General features: G+C 41.2%; 1 protein-coding gene across 2 annotated transcripts in view; it reads right to left on the bottom strand.

The window, feature by feature from the left end:
* Positions 1-1,209: 1,209 nt before the first annotated feature.
* Positions 1,210-17,591, bottom strand: part of UMODL1 (uromodulin like 1) — a 46,808-nt gene continuing 30,426 nt past the window's right edge. Inside the window, exons 13-21 of one of the 2 annotated variants that reach the window (XM_085548505.1) lie at positions 15,331-15,544; positions 14,242-14,379; positions 12,415-12,872; positions 11,786-11,928; positions 10,884-11,120; positions 9,983-10,142; positions 7,570-7,654; positions 4,693-4,917; positions 1,210-3,077 (exon numbers count right to left, since the gene is read on the bottom strand). In XM_085548505.1, the coding sequence (XP_085404631.1) occupies positions 4,730-4,917; positions 7,570-7,654; positions 9,983-10,142; positions 10,884-11,120; positions 11,786-11,928; positions 12,415-12,872; positions 14,242-14,379; positions 15,331-15,544 (1,623 nt within the window). In that variant the 3' untranslated portion in view covers positions 1,210-3,077; positions 4,693-4,729. The remainder of the gene's footprint in view (positions 3,078-4,692; positions 4,918-7,569; positions 7,655-9,982; positions 10,143-10,883; positions 11,121-11,785; positions 11,929-12,414; positions 12,873-14,241; positions 14,380-15,330; positions 15,545-17,591) is intronic. The other variant, XM_015883145.3, reaches the window with a different exon arrangement.

Here is a 17,591-nt window from a genome sequence, read left to right as displayed (position 1 = left end):
CATCATATTTTTAGTCCAATTGCAATTAAAGATTGCCAGCTCCCCCTAACTTGTTTCCTTCCTCAGCCTACAAGAAAACTTTCCAAACGGACATTAAAAAGTCCACTCTTTTATAGTTTAATGGACAAGGAAATTTTCCAGTTACCTCAGCTTTTTCCCAAACCCAGTGGGACCAAAGTTTGGCAACTTTATAGTATCAGACAAAAGAATAATGATGCATATTTTGCATCAGGCGTCAGCATTATGGTGTTCTCAGGGAACAGTGGGGACAGCAGGCATGCATACCACTGATCTAAAGTGGCTCTTAGGAAACAATGTAAGAGGTCCAAGCTAAATCTTCAGATTTTATTTTCATATGGGTTTTTTTTTTAACTCTATCTCAAATAATTATCTAGAGAGATATTAACGGAACAAAAGGTGAGCAGATGGAGACTGGAAAGGGGAGATGGTCAGTGCTGCTTTACCAGGAGAGTTCTTGGTTGCTGAGCTGCTTATGTGGTAAAACCACCTAATCGCTGGTGTGAAGGATTGTCCACAGTGAAAATGAGCCCTCCAAAGCACTCAGGCCTTGTCTAAGCAGCAGTTGAGATGAAATAAGTAGGAACAGAGGGACCACACTGTACTTTGTATGTACTGCCTCCACCAAACAACCTGTTCTGTGCCTAAGCATGAAAAAGAGACCCAAGGGGACACAGGGAAAAGAAAGTGAACTGACTGCTAGAAGAAATCAGACAGAAAAAAATGATGAATGAAGAAAATGGGCGGCAGCAGCTGTACAACACCTATACACAGATGAGAAAGGAAGTGCTGGTGCTCTTCCGTGCTTTTCACACTTGGCTCCTGATAAGCCCACTAGAATCTTCAAATGCTACTTTCAAGCTGGATCAGCACATTGCTAGGTTTCTATTATTGGGCTGTGAATGATGAATACACTTTTGGTCATCTTCACTGCAAAGCATGGAACTGAAAATACATTTCTCCTTTGCAACCTTCAAGAAGGGGACCCTTAATTAGCATAAGTGTACGCATTTGGTTCTTGGTAGTAGCAGACCAATGGATAAGGTCATGTGTTGTGTTTTGAGTAATCTGAACATTGTACTGACGCTTGCACAGCTCTTCAGAAGATGCCGCATCCACACAGTACATGCCTGAATACCCGTGGTTAATTCATTAAAGGAAATAAATAACAGTACAAAACCCAACAATATTTTATGAGAGTGCTTTTATTAAGAGTCTACAGAACAGCTATTCAGATAGTCACAAGATCATTTTCTGCTGGTATCAAATAGAAGCAGCTGCTCAGGTTCCATTAGAGGTACGGCTCTGCTGAAATCAATAGGCAAATCTCTAGCCCTTCCACTACAGGAGGTCTAGGATTGCACGCACTACCAACTATAAAAATGTTTTTAGTAAAATAGATTGAACTTTCAATGTGCGCAGAAAGCAAACATTTCTTTGACAGCAAGCAGCAAAAGTGAGGAGACGCCTACATCATAAAAAGTTTATGACTGTGTTTATCAGACTTTAAAATTACAAAGGTAAACCGTAGTTCCATTAATGAATTGTAACCAAATTGTTCTTGTTTTTAAATCAGGATCTGAGAGCTGATATTTCAGCAACAAAAAGTCAAAGATTTTTACTCCTTATTGATCCCCTTGAGTCAGAACAGAATATAAATTATATATCTAAAATACGTTTATGAGACTTTAGGCTGTGTATAACCTCTAAGATCAACCACTCTGACCTTTTGCAAAACAGAGGGCAAATCTTTTACCCTACAGTCTTAGTACCTAACAGCAGTTGGGTAAAGGGGCTAGTAAAGAAGATTTCCAGTGCTACTCTGCACCAACAAACCAGCATCTAAATGCTATAGCTGATATAAGTAGTCGTGAGTTCAAACTAATGGCCAACTTCCACTAGAAAGCTGTTCATAATGGTGTTTATTTCATTTAAAGAAGAATTATCTTGTTCACTGCAAACGTCTGCATTACTGTGACACCAACCCAGCAGCCACCACCACTGGCCAGGTGGCCGGTGTGCATGTAGCAATCGGAACCCAGCAGCGATGGGAGTGAGTTACCACACTCTTTATCTTCCAAACCACTCATTGAAGAGTCCTGCAAGGGCTGCTTCGTGTGTCAAAAATGTTTTTGTTCCAGTATATCCAACTGAAAAGAATGTTGTGGCATTCACTGAAGCACGGAAACTAAACCTCTGCAGCTGTAGTAACGATAGGGTCTTGCAATGCAGCCAAAATATGGGTCAAATTTACACTTACTGCACGCAATTGGAATGCTCTCACTTTGCTGGGCAGCACATTGTACCTCAACTGCAAAATCACTCTGCTCTAATTAAACAGAGTAGATAGGTAGCAATGGAATTAAGTAGAAAATCATGGATTTCCAGCAGCAAGACTTATTTTTTCATCAAGCCCTTCTCAATTAAAGAATTCACAGTCGAATCACAAGACTCATGTCAAAGAATACACCATGCAGGTTGAGTCAAAGACTCATTGTTGCATTTTCTTTATTTGGTGATAAATCAAGTACTTGTTCTCCAGCTTCTGTATACTTAAGGCGTTTCACAGTTAGGTCTTCAGCGTTGCTGCATCTCAAGGTTTCAACCTCACCTTAAGTATACAGTGAATAACAAAATGAAAATGAAATCTCTAACATTTTCCTGATTTACTTCCTGAAATATTTCGAGAAACATTTTACTTGTGTGATGGTACAAATTATGCTAAGAGGGGAGAAGTGCAGTGTGGCACAGTGGGACAGCCCAGTCTTGAAAAATGAGCAGAGAACCATGAAGTCTTTCTTTTTCTCTTGTACTTTTTTCCACACATAAAACTGCCAAAGAAGTTGACTTCAACATGGAGCCTCAGACACAGATCCTTGAACATAAGGAAAAAGCCAAATTGCTACCAAAACAAAACAAAATCAGGGATACAGAAGCCTTTTACTTGTGATGTTAAGAGCCAGTGTTGGAATCACTAGTGGCCACCATCATGAAGCGTAATGAAAGTCAAATGCAGAATAACAACAAGCTGCAATTCGCTGTGATGAGACACAATCCAACTAGAAAGAAAGATAGAAAAAAAAAGTCATAAGAAATGCAATGAAAGGGAAGCGTATAGAGAAGAGTTGAGATGTTCCAGCATCTAAAAGGAGACACTGAAATTCCAACGTGCTTATGATATATAAATATTGTGATCCTGAAAATATCCTTTATGCTACAGAGTCACTGTACAACTCTGTAATTGCCATTAATATCAAGCGTTATAATCATTCATGACCATTCAAGAGAGCAGAATGAGTGAAGGCTCAGAGTCTTTATATGCACCTTTTAATTTAATAGGCCCAGATATGTTTTTATGCTGGGTTATGGGACCTGTATCATTCAGAGAACTGTACAGCTGCTGGAAAGAAAGTTACCTTCCCAGTGAGCTCCAGACTGGACACACTGCCCAGACTTTGGGAAGCAATCAGAGTATCATCACCACCTAAAGAGGTCTCAAAGAAGCTGCCCATATCTGACTATGGAAAATGGTCTTTGTAATATAAGCCTAAGGGAAACAGAGCTTATAGTGACTGTTCAAGATATAACAAGCAGACAGCTGGGGTACTGTCTTCCCTGTCTTTTCTTTGTCTTCTAGGTGAGAAACTCCGCACTCAGTGAAGCAAATTACATTATCTCAAATACCATCATGATGAATCTAGTGAATTTGCTGTGGTCATGGCAGCTGCATTCCTGTGTATGAAGCCTCCATCAAGAAGGAGTTCCTAACTGTGGTAAGAACGTCAGATAAGCCCCTGCCCAAGAATGAAATGCAATCAGATCCACAGTAAACAGACATGAATTATGAAATAAGGTTAGGTATTATTTTTCCAACACCTCTCTTTTCTGGTCTTAAAGGCACAAACATACAAAGTGTTGTGAGTATCTAGATTTTGCAAATAAAAGTGATGAATCCTGTACTGATTCTGTTCCTGAACCTGGAGAAGTGTTAAATCCCAGAACTGCAGCAGCAGAACCTGTTACAGTGGTGAACACCCTTCAGAGCTGTCTTTACAGACACCCTGCAGGTTCTTAAAAGACATTTAAGCCTTACTGACATTTCAGTTCTTTATGTCTAATATCCCACCATTTATTTACTTATTTATTATTTACTTGTTTATGTAAATAGCCGCCTGTGAGAAAGAAAATGAAACCCAAGCATTTTCAGAAAGGGGCAACTTCTGAAGCAAATTAGCTTCTGCAGTAGCCCTGCCTGTGGCACGGGGGTTGGAATTTGATGATTCTTGGGGTCCCTTCCAACCCTAGCCATTCCATGGTTATATGATTCTATGACTTAGAGAGGCAGTTTCCCTCTCTTATTATACTAATCCATGATCTAAAACTAAAAGAGGTATACTCTCTATGGAAGTGGTCATTGGTGCTCTTCAAAAGTGGCAAGTGACTGAGACTGAAGGCACAAAGGAAGATGAGGAAGAGGAGGCTGTGATCCTCCACATTCTGCAGCATCCAAAAAAAAAAAAAAAAAAAAGGCAAGAATTCTAAGAATTTTGTATTTCTGTGATCTCTACCCACAGCCAACAGGTTAGGAGGTTTAATACCCTTACATGGAGGATGTTCATCTGCAAGTATTTGACCATTTAATGAAGAGCTGAACAGCTAAAGAAAGTAACTTACCATCATTCAGTACTTACATCCGGTAATGTGGAAGCCACTAATCATAGAACACTTGGTAGCTGAAGTTGTCAGACTTGATTCTGAAGTTGTATATTCCCATCTTTCTCTTGCAGTAGAAAATGACAAGGCTCACAGCTGCCAGCAGAAAGCCAAATGCAGCAGTGACAATAAGTATGATATATCCAGCTCCCACACCAGGCTCCTTCCCTCTTTTGGAAACAGATGCTAAAAAAAAAGACGAGGTGAAAGAAAAAAGCTTTGAAATTCCTAAGTCTTTCTGTGGGGTACAAAGCCAGTCAAGCAGTATAACCTTGCCTACAGATTAGCCAATAGAACTGTGGTACTGTATTGATGCAACAATTTAAGGAAGGTGATTCTCATGGAGAAGTCCAAGTTCTCTTTTTTATGTAAAGCGCAGTGTCCTTACAGTCATTAGTCTGGTATGTGTTGGGGATTTGACTCTACAATATTCTGAAAAAAGAAGATAGGATGAGGATTGGTGACTTTGAAACACTGTCTTATTTTTGTAATGTCCCCAGAGATTAAGTAGCAGGGATCTGGCCACTGCAGTCAATGGAGCCACACTGAAGGAGTCACTCAACTCTGTAGCCTGGACATAGGCATTTAGTGCCAACTGAGAAGCCCAAGGGTCTCTACAGTATCTGCACATGTTTACCTGGTTCACATATAGATGTGAACCTTGTAATTGAACAAATTTGCAAGCAGACTACCTTCTCCTGTAACACTGTACCTCTATTTATGTTTGTGTCTATACTCTTACGCACTTAATTCATTCTTGTAAGTGTTTGATGTATGTATAAAAACATCTCAGTCTGTATATGTTTCCAGGATAACTCTCATCTACCCACACACCTGCACAGTACATGGGGTGTGCAGAAGACAAGTAGTGATAGAAACATACCAGAAATTAGTAACAGGATCTAAGGCACAGGATAACAATCCAAGCTATGGAACATCCAGGACATCATTCTAAGACAGGCCAAGGCACTGTTGTGCAATACATTTATTTTTAGTTTGATTTTTTATTTACTGATTTTTGAACATATCAAGAAACAGGCAGTGGAAATGGTACCCTGTAGCCCAACACAGACAAACAAAGGCTTTCTGAAGATAATGCATCAGTGGCCTTTGCTATGTGGCACGTAGTACAGGTAAAGCACTTAGATACCTGCCACAATAGCTCATACTCCAACACAGAGCTGGAAATCATTGCCTATAGAATCATGGAAGGGACCTTTAAAGGCCATCTAGTCCAACTCCTCTGCAGTGAACAGGAACATCCACAGCTAACTCAGACTGCTCAGGGACTTGATCCAGCCTCACCTTGAAAATTCCCAGTGGTCAAGGCATCCACCACATCTCTGGGCAGTCTGTTCCAGTGCCTCATCACACCTCACTGCAAAAGACTTTTACCTAATATCTAACCTAAATGAACCTTCTTTGAGCTTGAAACCATTTCCCCCTGTTCCATCACAACAGACCCTGCTAAAGGGTCTGTCCCCTTCTTCCCTGTAGCTTCCCTTTAGATTTTGAAAGGCCACTAAGAGGTCACTTCAGAGCCTTTTCCAGGCTGAACAGCCCCAGCTCTTTCAACCTGTATGTCTAGCCCCACACTTAAAATGCAATGTGAATATCCAACATGCAAATATAAGGCAATATCTTGTAGCACCACGCTGCAACAGTTCTGCCTATGAACTGATCATGCAACCCAAACAAAGCTTCCATCTCCACAGGTCCTTTTGTGCAAAGGCCATTTTGCTATATTAGAAGCATTTCAGGGTCTCCAGTGTGACTCCAATGGGAGTGAGCCCTACATGATGCAAGTGCTGTACAAAGAAAGCTGTATTCATTGATAAGTTTTAAAAGAAGAACTAATAGAGAAATGAACACTAAAGGCCTATTCTAACAGACTCCTACCTAGACACGGGGGAAGAAAAATAAAATGTGCTGAATCAGAGTCTGTTTCAAATTCCAAACAAATATTGTGACCATGTATAGGAGAAAAAAAAAATACCCCAAATCCATTACCAGCCCACAGTCAGAAGAGCATGAAGTGACTGCAAAACAAGCAATCAGTAGGAGGATGACTTCTGTCTATTGCCAGTAGCTATGTGTTAAAACTATGGTGTTGGCATGTACAAACACTCTCAGTGAGTGCTTTATGCCAGTACAATATGAATACAAATGGCTGGAGGAAGCCAAATAATTGCAAATGTTAATGGCAGTGGTTGCCCTTTAAAACATAACTCAGGATAAACACAGAAAAGGCAGAAGCATAACAAATTGCTTGTATGCAGAGCTGGTGTTGACCGTCTGTTAACCTATGCTGCACCGCTCTTCCAGGTTGACTGAAATGCCATGCATCAGCAAGGCTCTCCACCTTTCCTTGCAGTAATAATGAAGTCAATGTCAGGAAGTTTAAGGAAACACAGCAACACAATCTCTGACATCCTTTGATTTAAGAATTCAGAGCTCAATATAATTGCAACCTAAGTACAATATAGAGTAAACACTAGAAAAACTGATTGCAATCTGAGACACAAACCACTTTTGCACTATGCAAGTTTAACTGCGGCTTGATTTCATGGCTGTTGTACTTGCTGCCCTGTGAAACAGTTACACTTCTTTTTTTTTTTGGCCCCTCTGCTTTTCACTCCCTTGACAATTTGATATTCTCTTCGCCAGAAGGCACGCACTTATTCACGCTGTCACACAGCTTCAGCAAGAACTGCTTCTCAGAGAAATATGCCAAGGATTTTGTTTCACAGGTTTTCAGGTTCCTCTGCAGTGAAAAAGAGCCTTAAAATGGTGGTTACTTTCTGTCCCCCTTTTTGCAAGCATCTATTCATAACTCACCAGCAGATTTACACAGAGGTCCCCAGGATGTTCTGTGGGTGGCAATAATTTCACCGGTTTTCAGGGATCGAGCTGCATGGCATCTCTGCAACAATCAATTCAGCAAGTCACATGGCTGAGTAATGGACAACACAAAACCTTCTAGAGAGTTGTGAAAACCCAGTGCTATCCTGACCCACGGATGTCTGTGTTTGTTAATGTTATGCACTGTTTCACTGAAGCCAGTAAATTGAAGCTCAAAGGAAATGCTATTGGGAAACACTGGTTTAAAATCTGCAGTTAGTTACATTGGAAAACATGGCTGTGAACAGATTTCTTATAGACAGCCTCTTTCTTTTTGTTAACTCCCTGTTTTGGGAGAAACCTTACAGAGGATTAAAGTTTCTCATTCTACAACACACAGCATGTTTCTCTTCTGCGTGCCTCCTTGGCAGCGCCATTCAGTTTGTTTGCTGTCCTTTTATCATAAAACACAATCTAAAGGACAGTGCTAGGAACAGCAGGCTGCTGAGGTTATTCAGCAGGTACTGTGGCTTTCCCAGAAGTGCACATAGATGCAGAGAAACGAAACCAGGGAAGTGCAAAGGTGTCTCACCCAAGCTTGATTGCACAAGAATATATCACCAGTGTTACCAGCCTGGTTACCCTGATGCACTTCTATAATCCTCTGCCAGCAAGTGTCCACAGCCAAACCAGCACCCCAGAAATAACCCTGTAGGTTTAACTTTGGTCTATCCTTGAGCAACTTTTCCAGTGAGAAAGATCCGCAGCTAGACAACATGCTCACACAGCTGTTCCCTGGTGTCAGGGGTTCCTTGGTTCCTGGTGGCTATGAAGCAGCCTTGTTCCACCAAGTGTATGGGTGGTGGCAGCACAGCTTTCTTCTTCCCATCCAAAGGCATGTCTCCTACTCATTTCTTATTACCATCATCCCTATTCTTTTAGAGCAACTTATTCTCTTCTCCAGGTAAACAAGGAATAAAAAAGAGTGAATAAGAAGATAACATATAGAGCAAGTAAGTCTATTACTCAAGTTGAACCCAAGCAGCTAAACTGCTCTAACAGCAAACCTCCCAGCTCCTAGAAAAGCAACTGTCTGATCCTTACAGCAGCAATACCAACCCATTCAGACCCTGTCCTGCCCACCTCTCTTCTTCCCTTGCCTCTCACTTTCTTCCACATCCTTCCTCAGCTCTGCAGGACGCTGCTTGTGCAACTATTCTGTGAACCTGGGGAGGGATCCAGCTCCCAAAAGTGGGGCATAGCCTGGGGGTTGCTCATACACTGATACTTAATGCACTAAATCAGCTGTGAAACCTGGAGCCATCCTTCCATCTGTCAGTCAGGCTTCTTGACCCCACTTATTTTATCTTTTTTTTTTTTATTATAATTATTTTAAATCTGGGGGAAGGTTCATACCACATGGAAGGAAACTAATATCTTCAGCTTGCCATTTTTAATCTCTTAGGAAGAGATCATTTACTTTATAATGAGCTTAAGCTGAGTTATTTAGAGCTAGAGGAAGGTGTTAAACAATGGTGGAGCACCAAACTCTTAATGCAAACATCCTCAGTGTGAGAAAAAGAAAATAAAAAAAATATAGGAACAGGAAAGTTGGCAGACAAGAGGGAGAACTCCTGTGTTAAGGGCATAAAGGGGAAGAAGAAATAAAAATGGAGGGGGGAAAAAAAAGCTATCAGCAAAGCCAGATTATTATTATTTAATTTCCATGGTAGCAACACATTTTTAGATTAAGCAGTGTGTATCCCTTATGCAGAATTAAAAGGAAGCAATTCTTTGAAGCACTGGAGGAAGACAATTAGAAAGTGAACTTTTTATGAAAACACAATTTGATTTACTACTCATAAAAGCAGTAGAGTTTCTAAAAGCCCTGTTAAACTCTTAGATTCACAGCCCTCAAAACTTAATGCCGTGGGAGCTTCCTCTCTCCTGGCACCTAAACCCTGACTTAGAGGAACAAATCTCAAGGGGAAGAAGAAAGGACAGAAAGGCATCCCAAATCCATTTGCTCAGACATTCTCACTGAAACTGCCAATATAGGTGGTAACTGTTTGTGACATGCCTATGTGATCTGACACATTTCTGAACAGCCTCTCTCACTGTAACTTCTGCTCATTGCCTTCCAGTCACCCCTAAGATGAGGTGAAAGATTCAGTCCTCAAGTCCCCCAGTCTTTTAACACCCACTGCTGTGCACATTCCACACTCCTAACTACAAGGATGAGAAATAGGAAGAAAGGGAGACACTCCCATATGGCTTTAGTTCTTCCTCATTCCTCAGTGGAGGATGAAGGAGCTACTTTAAAGCCAGTTTGGAAACATGATTCCCTTGGTTACACCAAAGGACCACGCACAGCACATCAGAGGATAACAGCACATAGCAAATCCCTTACTGTCCTGCAGGTGCTTCCCGGTGTCTCCATGCAGATACGAATTTTGCAGTGTAGGTAAACTACGGAGTCGTTGACAAAGGAAAAAATCTTCAGCTTAAACTGTGCTTTGCTTGAATTTCCATTCTCTAGAAGCGTGGTGTATGTATTAGGAATAGGACAGCTGAAAAGGAGGAGAAAGTCACACACAGCAGGTATAGAAGTTATGTTGTGGATATAGCATAGGAAGGATGAGGGACTATTGCTGCTTTACTATTACAGACAACAAATAGAACAGGAGATACAAGATGGAAGAGAAAGAGTGCCAGAGAGCACTTAAGCTGGCTTCACGAAACACAAAGTTGAAACCAACAACTTATTAGTAGGAATATATTTTGTTACTAAGAAAAATGACTATCCTGAGTTTTCAGATGGAAAACGAACATAGGGAATGCGATATCAAGGTGATTTTGGGGATCCAGGCAGGAATAAACATCCTTCTTTACCAGAGGCTGCATTAATACTATCTGTGAGTCATAACAAATAGGAATCAATGAATCAACCTACACCTTTCAGTAATGAGAGTTACATAAGATCTTGTTAATATCTCAATCATAGAGATACGGTCAAAGCACACATTTCAAATATTCCTTCACTGTTGTCCATGAAAATCACCTGTTCCTTCCAGTCAAAGGTACAATGCCTTTACAAAACTAACCAAACTCTAAAAATGACCACATTGCTCTTTAAAAAAAACAATTTCTCTTCATAATTTGTTCTCGTGTTTGACCAGTTGAACATTAAGGGATAGTGCATATGAATGAAGAAAACACACAGAAAAGATATTTTAAACAAAAAAATCAGTCAACGCCATTGGAAGATTCAAGGTAGGCCACACATTATTTCCAAGTGACATTTGCTGTACCTGTTCTTGATAAAAGCAAATGAATGAGGATCCACTGAATTGTTGGTTGGAGTTGCCCAGCAGTCAGTGAGGACCACCTTCAGCTTGCTGTCTCGTCTCTGAATCCCCACTTCAATCAGTACATCATCACTGGAAGAAATACTGAAATTTTTTGGTACTGGGGAGTTTCCGATAAATAACTGCATTTCTGTTCTGAAGTGTCCAGATCCATGTAAGTCCTCAAAAATTGTGTAAATTCTGAAACAACAATTTGACTTTTCTAAAGACCACAAGTATGACTGCTTCAGTAAGTCATAAAATGGTGCCTCAACCTCTTGTGCATTTAAGTAGTGAAAACTTATCTGCAATCTATGATGCTAGGGAAACGTTCAAGAGAAAATGGTGAAGAAGCATCAAGTTTTCTGTTGGAGTGTTAGGAAGCACAGAAATACAAGAAGAACTCCAAGCATAGAATGACATGGCAATACAAATAGTGCAGATAGATTTTTGAGTAGACTTGAAGGGCAGCAAGACTATGATCTGTCTTAAAGGCCCAAGTAAGGACATTAAAAGTTTAGCATAGAAGATAAGAGAGGAAAAGAAAGAAATTTGAACAGTGTGTGAAAGAAATAAAAAAATTAGACAGATTAGAGAGAAGGACTGGAAAACGATTTGTACAAAGGGAAAACCTTGACCAGCAGAGCAAAGTTTGAACTGCTGCCTTTGCTGAGAGCATAAACAGTAGATTTGGTTCTATACTACTTCTGGCTACATGTGATTGCCCAGGAAGGCAAAGGGCAGATATACCCTCCCAGATGTCTCCCAGGGATGCACCATTAGCTCCCCAAATTTAATTTATCTATGGCTTGGCCAGGTAATGGTCATGCAGCATGCCAGCATTTCAAAGCACAGAGAGATCATACCCTTCTGCAGTGTATCCAGAGGAAGTCATTAGATTGTTTTGAAACACACAGTGAATAGGACTGGCAACTTTTAAGTGGTGGATTACTCCCTTAGCAGAATCATCATTCCGCAGCATGGTTTTCACTATGGTGTTAGTCACATTCTGGAACACAGAAAAAAGAAAGCATCACTTGATCACTGCTCCACTAGGTAATTTCGGTACGTCGGCATGGTCTGAGCAAAAAATTTGCTTTGGGATCCATAAAGGCATCCACAGCTCATAATTACTGGAAAAAACAGAGGTATTTTCTAAGTATGATGCTGATCTTAAGAAAAAAAAAAGAAGATTCTGGCAGCTACAGGGGAAGCCCAGAGAGGTAGAAAAGGGGGATTTGGGTTTGGAGAGTCTCTTGAGCTTTCCTGCTGAACCCCAGAGATGCTCTTCTCTTTCTTGCTTGCCCTCTGCCCCAAACACATGGGCAACTTTCTACTCACATTGGAGGGTTTTCTTTTTCCAAAGACATTTCTTTGCCCAATGCTTCAGCAATGAATAGACTGCGCCCCTAGATAAGCAACTGCATTGCCCCTTCCATAGAGGGAAAGTGAGTGCTCTGGGTCTTTTTGGCTTTCCCTGGCTCAAGGGACTTACGGTCTCAATTTCAGTGCCACATTCGCTCCAGCCAGCTTGCAGCACAGCATGAGTGCCATTGCTGATGCTAACGTTGCAAAGAGGCTCCCCCAGGTACAGAGAGGACTCAGGGATGGATTCCTGATGTAAAAATCCCTTTTGGATGGCAAGGATAGTCTTCTCAATTTCGCAGAACACTGTCACTGCATCTTTAATGGATACCTCCTGGGAAGGTTTAACAAGGAGGGCAGGAGATGCTTGAGGAGGAACACTGGGAGCCGACCCAGAAGCCGCGGTAAGAAGAGGCAGCGTCACACTGGAGAATGGGGTTTCCTCCAGAACTTTGTTTTGAGTAGCAGATAAGTTCAATGAAACAAAAGAGGATACAAAAGTTGAAGTCTCCAAAGATGCTGCAGGTAAAACTGCACTGGATACAGGCTTCTTGTCCACCACAGTTCCCTCTCGGCTCGTAGGAAATGCTGAAGAGTGACAAAAATAAATGTACTTAAGTAATATAGAATCAGACTGATTTGATAACATGAAAGCAGACTCATCTGAGGCTCATCTTGCACACATTTGCTCAGAGAGATACAGTTGGCAGCTAACAAAGACACTGGTGGGCATCTGTAACGATTCTAGGAAGAAGGCAAGCAGCGGAAAAGGAAAAGCAGAGACTGAGATTAGCATGTATGTCAAACACACTGCTTTCAGCACAGACTCTGGGGTTACCCCATCGCACTTTGGTACTAGAAATGATCTATGTGTCTGACTTAGAATCAAAGAATAGTATCAGTTGGTAGAGACCTTTAAAGGTCATCTGGTCCAACTCCCTTACAATGAACAGGGACACCTACAGCTACATCAGGTTGCTCAGAGCCCTGTCCAGCCTGACCTTGGATATCTTCAAGGATGGGGCATCCACCACCTCTCTGGGCAGCCTGTGCCAGTGTTTCACCAAGACTTAGAGAGTGCCTATAAAATAAACTTCATCTGCAGTGGAACAGGATGCACCTCATTGCATAAAAATTCTCTTAAGCAGTTTTTCATTGGCTGCAAATAACATTTTTTCTTTCCCCAAGCATCATAAATGTGTATATATACACACATACGTACATACATACATCCCCTGGAGCTTCCCAGCTTCCAGGAGTGCCCCAAATTGAAAAGTTGTGGATTTAAATGTAAGATGAATTTCAGCTCTTTCTAAGCTGAATTTCCCAAAAGCTCATTATCATAATAAATGCAATGGTTAAACAAACCAGAGCAAAAGTTGGTATCAGCTCACAGATCCTTGTGACTTCTTCAGCCAGTGAGTAACACACAGTGTCACTGTGGTTACAAAAAGAAGCACAGATTAGGGAAGAAGCCTAAAAGGATTTAGAAGCTCAAAACCTGATTATATGTCAGCTAACAAATGATTCAAGGAAAGACAGAAGAAGCTAGATGAATTGACTAATACAAAACAGTCACTTGTCATACTGTACTAACTTTTCACCCTTGAAGCAATACAGAGGTCACACTATGCAACTGCTTTCTTTCTATTATCTTTTCTTCCCTTTTCTGTTACTGTCAATGGATATAACATATGTCTAATGGCAAAAATGAGAAAACAGAACTAATAGAAGAATCTTACAAAGGCAGCATTAAATATTAATATAATCAAACAAGGGATTACTGCAGTCAGAAATACATCAAGTCCACTGCAAGTCTCTCTCCATTAGCATGCATATCAGAAATCAAATTCAACCTTGGCAAAACTTCAGGTCCTGTGGCAAGAATGAGTGCCAGAGTTTAGTTAGCCATAAGATAGTAAAATAAATAAATAAATAAATAAATAAATAAATTTGCCTGCACAGTTTCTTCCAGGTCTTTCTGGATTCACATCGGCAAATCCATCATTGCAACTGCAGTAGTAAAATCCAAGTGTGTTATAACATGATGCATCTGGGGAACAGTCATCTTCTTTGGTCTCGCACTCATCATAATCTGTTGGGTATATTTAAGCAAAAGGCAAAGGTGAAGAGTGTGTAAATGGAAACGTGGTATTTCTGAAGCAGGTTCAAGGGATAGGCACCCCACAAAGCACTACCATGAGTTAGCCACGATCTTAGAAATTAACCTGAGATGCAAATTCACAGATTCACTGTTGCAAGGATAACAGGCAACAGGAATGTACAGAACAGGCCACATACTTGCTTTTGATGTCCTTTTGCCTGAGATTTTAATTGGCAGTTTGCAACACTAACATCTGGACAAACTTGTCACATTCAGGATATATCATTTGAAATTGTTTTCCAGAGGTGACACGTCATCTTGTGGAACAGGATCCAACAATAGTTAGTCAGGAGACTACTGTTTATTGTAACTGACTTAGATCTCACAAAGAAAAAGAGATTCAACAATAAGCCATTGTGCTCGTCTTGACAAACTGTTTACTTTCTCCTGAACTCCGGCCCACAGGTGTGTGAAGAAACGCATACTCCCAGTGCAGGAATTTTCCTTTTCAGCTATTTGAGCCTTGGATTTCTAACTTATTCAAAACTATCAGTGCAACGCAGAGAGTAACGTGTTTCAAAATAATTTTAAATGAAGTTAACTATGTTGGTGTACAATGAGATGTTTCCACTGATGGCTAAAACCCTCAGTTTGTTACAGTTTCTAATAACTCCATATGTTGTTCTCTATAAAATTACTGCTAGCTAGAGACAAAAGGACCAGTTTGTTCTGATCAGGTGAACCTCTCTTCTTATCTTTCAATGTTTGCTGAAAAAGCCTATTGGATGGATAAGCAGAAGCAATATAGAAGAGAGAATGGCTTCTTGCCCATTTGTTTTACAGGTATTTACACCTCAAAAAACAAAACAAAACCCTGCAATTGTAATAAGTTTATGATCTTTCTAGTTCTGAAGAACAATTGGGCTATAAGCTGCTCCTTACCGTTTATGGAGAGACTGTTCTTGTCAACTATGAAATAGGAGCTGTGTTCAATTGCATCACGAAAAGCAGCGATGATGTAGTAGATATCCACATCCTCTGCAGCCAGTAAATGGAAACTTACCACGGTGCTCCCATTAGTAATATCAGTTATCAACACTTTAATCAGCCCAGCATCCATCTGCTGAAGGATGTCAAGGGGCAGAGATTTACGTACCTGGAATAAAAACGAAGTACACATTAAAATGAGTAGATAGAAGCAATTATATTGTAGGCATTGTACATCACCCAGAAAATAATATTATGCATTACGATTGTGCTTCATACTCTGGAGGGAAAGAGCATAAAAAAATTGCTCTTCGCTTTATGATATTTTCACTCTACAGCAGCTGAAGGATAGGGCATATATTTAACTCTGAGCATTAAATAAACTATTAAGATACTTCATCTGCCATTTGGCACAACTCCTTGCAAAGACCTCTGATAGCAGTGGAGAGAAGAAATTGCAGGAATGAAAACTCATAAAATCACTTAGGTTGGAAAAACCTATAAGATCAAGTCCAATCATCATGTAACACTACCTAGCCCCCCACTAAACCACATCCCTAAGCAACACATCCACATATATCTTAAGTTCAGGAATGGGAACTCCATCACTTCCCTGGGCAGCCCTTTCCAATGCCTCACCACTCTTTCTGTGAAGAAATTCTTCCTGACATCTGATTTAAGCCTCTCCTGTTACAACTTGAGGTCATTTTCTCAGGTGACAGGTGACAGAATATGAGAATAGAGTCTGACAGCCAGCTCACTATCATCTCCTTGCAGGTGGTTGTAGAGAGTGATGAGGTCTCTGCTTAAACTCCTCCAGACTGAAAAGCCACAGTTCCCCAGCCATTTCTCATAAGTCATTTTCTCATCCCTTCACCAGATTCACTGCTCTTCTCTGAGCATGTTCCAACAAGTCAATGGACCGCTTGTAGTAATGGGTCCAAAACTGAGCACATTATTTGAGGTGCACCGTCAGTGTTGCTGCACAAGGGGACAATCATTTCCCTAGTGCTTCTGGCCACATGATTTCTGATTCAGGCCAGGATGCCATTGGCTTTCTTGGCCACCTGGGCACCCCGCTGACTCACGTTCAGATAGCCATTGACCAGCACCCCCAAGACCTTTTCTGTCAGGCAGCTTCCCAGCCACTCTTCCCCATGGCCATATTGCTTCAAGGAGTTGTCATGACCCAAGTGTAGCATCCAACATTTAGCCTTCTTGAACACTGTACAAGGTGGATCACAAATCCTCCCTGAGCATCCAAGAGCCAGGCTAAGGAATGGCTCCATACCACTCTGAATGGGGACAGACTCCCTCACAGCACTGCAGTGCTAAGCCATGGCTAAGCTGAGGGCATCCCAGAGAAGTCAATAAAGTTTATGGTATTGTATACAGTCAACTTGCAACTCACTGGTAGTCAAAGAAAGAAAACATCAGCTGTGCCAAAACAGCTGTGGGTAGCTTGGAAGCAGCCTCGAGAATATGCCAGAGAGCAGTATGGTCAGCTTTCTGCAGGACAGGAACATATAGCTCTGCTTGAAGTTTTGCATCTGTTGGGGTACTCAGCTTCTCCATCTCTACTTCAGAGAATAGAAATTAGAGAGCTAAAGAGACTGGAGATGTAGATTTGACCTCCTCCTTTCCCGTCTTCATAGAACCATTAAGGTTGGAAAAGGCCTCTAAATCATCCAGTCCAACCACCAAGCTATCTCCACCATGCCCACTAAACCGTGTCCCTCAGTGCCATATCCACATGGTCCTTGAATACTTCCACCACCTACCTGGGCAGCCCATTTCAGTGCCTCACCATTCTTTCTGAGAAGAAATTCTTCCTAATGCCCAACTTGAACTGCCCCTTTTGGTACCTGTGCATCCACAGGAACATCTCCTGCATTAAAGCAGCAATGGGACAAGTCTGTCAGGCATGCATATGAGTCGAGGGATGCACAGCAACTTTGGCATTTGCAGCACCATTGCCCTCCATCAGTCAGAGGCACAGTCATGTGCACCAGTCAGAGGAAGAGCAGACAAAGGCCAGATGGCACTGTCTAGCAGGACCAACACAAGATGAGACAGAAGGCTGATAAGAGTACAGCTGTAAAGAGTATGTTGAGAAAACATACGCAGAAGGACAGACTTGTTTCAAAGAAACTGAAAAGTATCCACAAGTCCTCCCTTAATTGTTTTAATCTGATTACGCACACAACAAACCCCAC

The sequence above is a fragment of the Coturnix japonica genome, chromosome 1 (genome assembly GCF_054131305.1).
Source record: "Coturnix japonica strain WE chromosome 1, WE-NBRP24, whole genome shotgun sequence".
Lineage (NCBI taxonomy): Eukaryota > Metazoa > Chordata > Aves > Galliformes > Phasianidae > Coturnix > Coturnix japonica.
The sequence above is the reverse complement of the archived record's forward strand: the minus strand, read 5'-3'. Positions and strand labels throughout refer to the sequence as shown.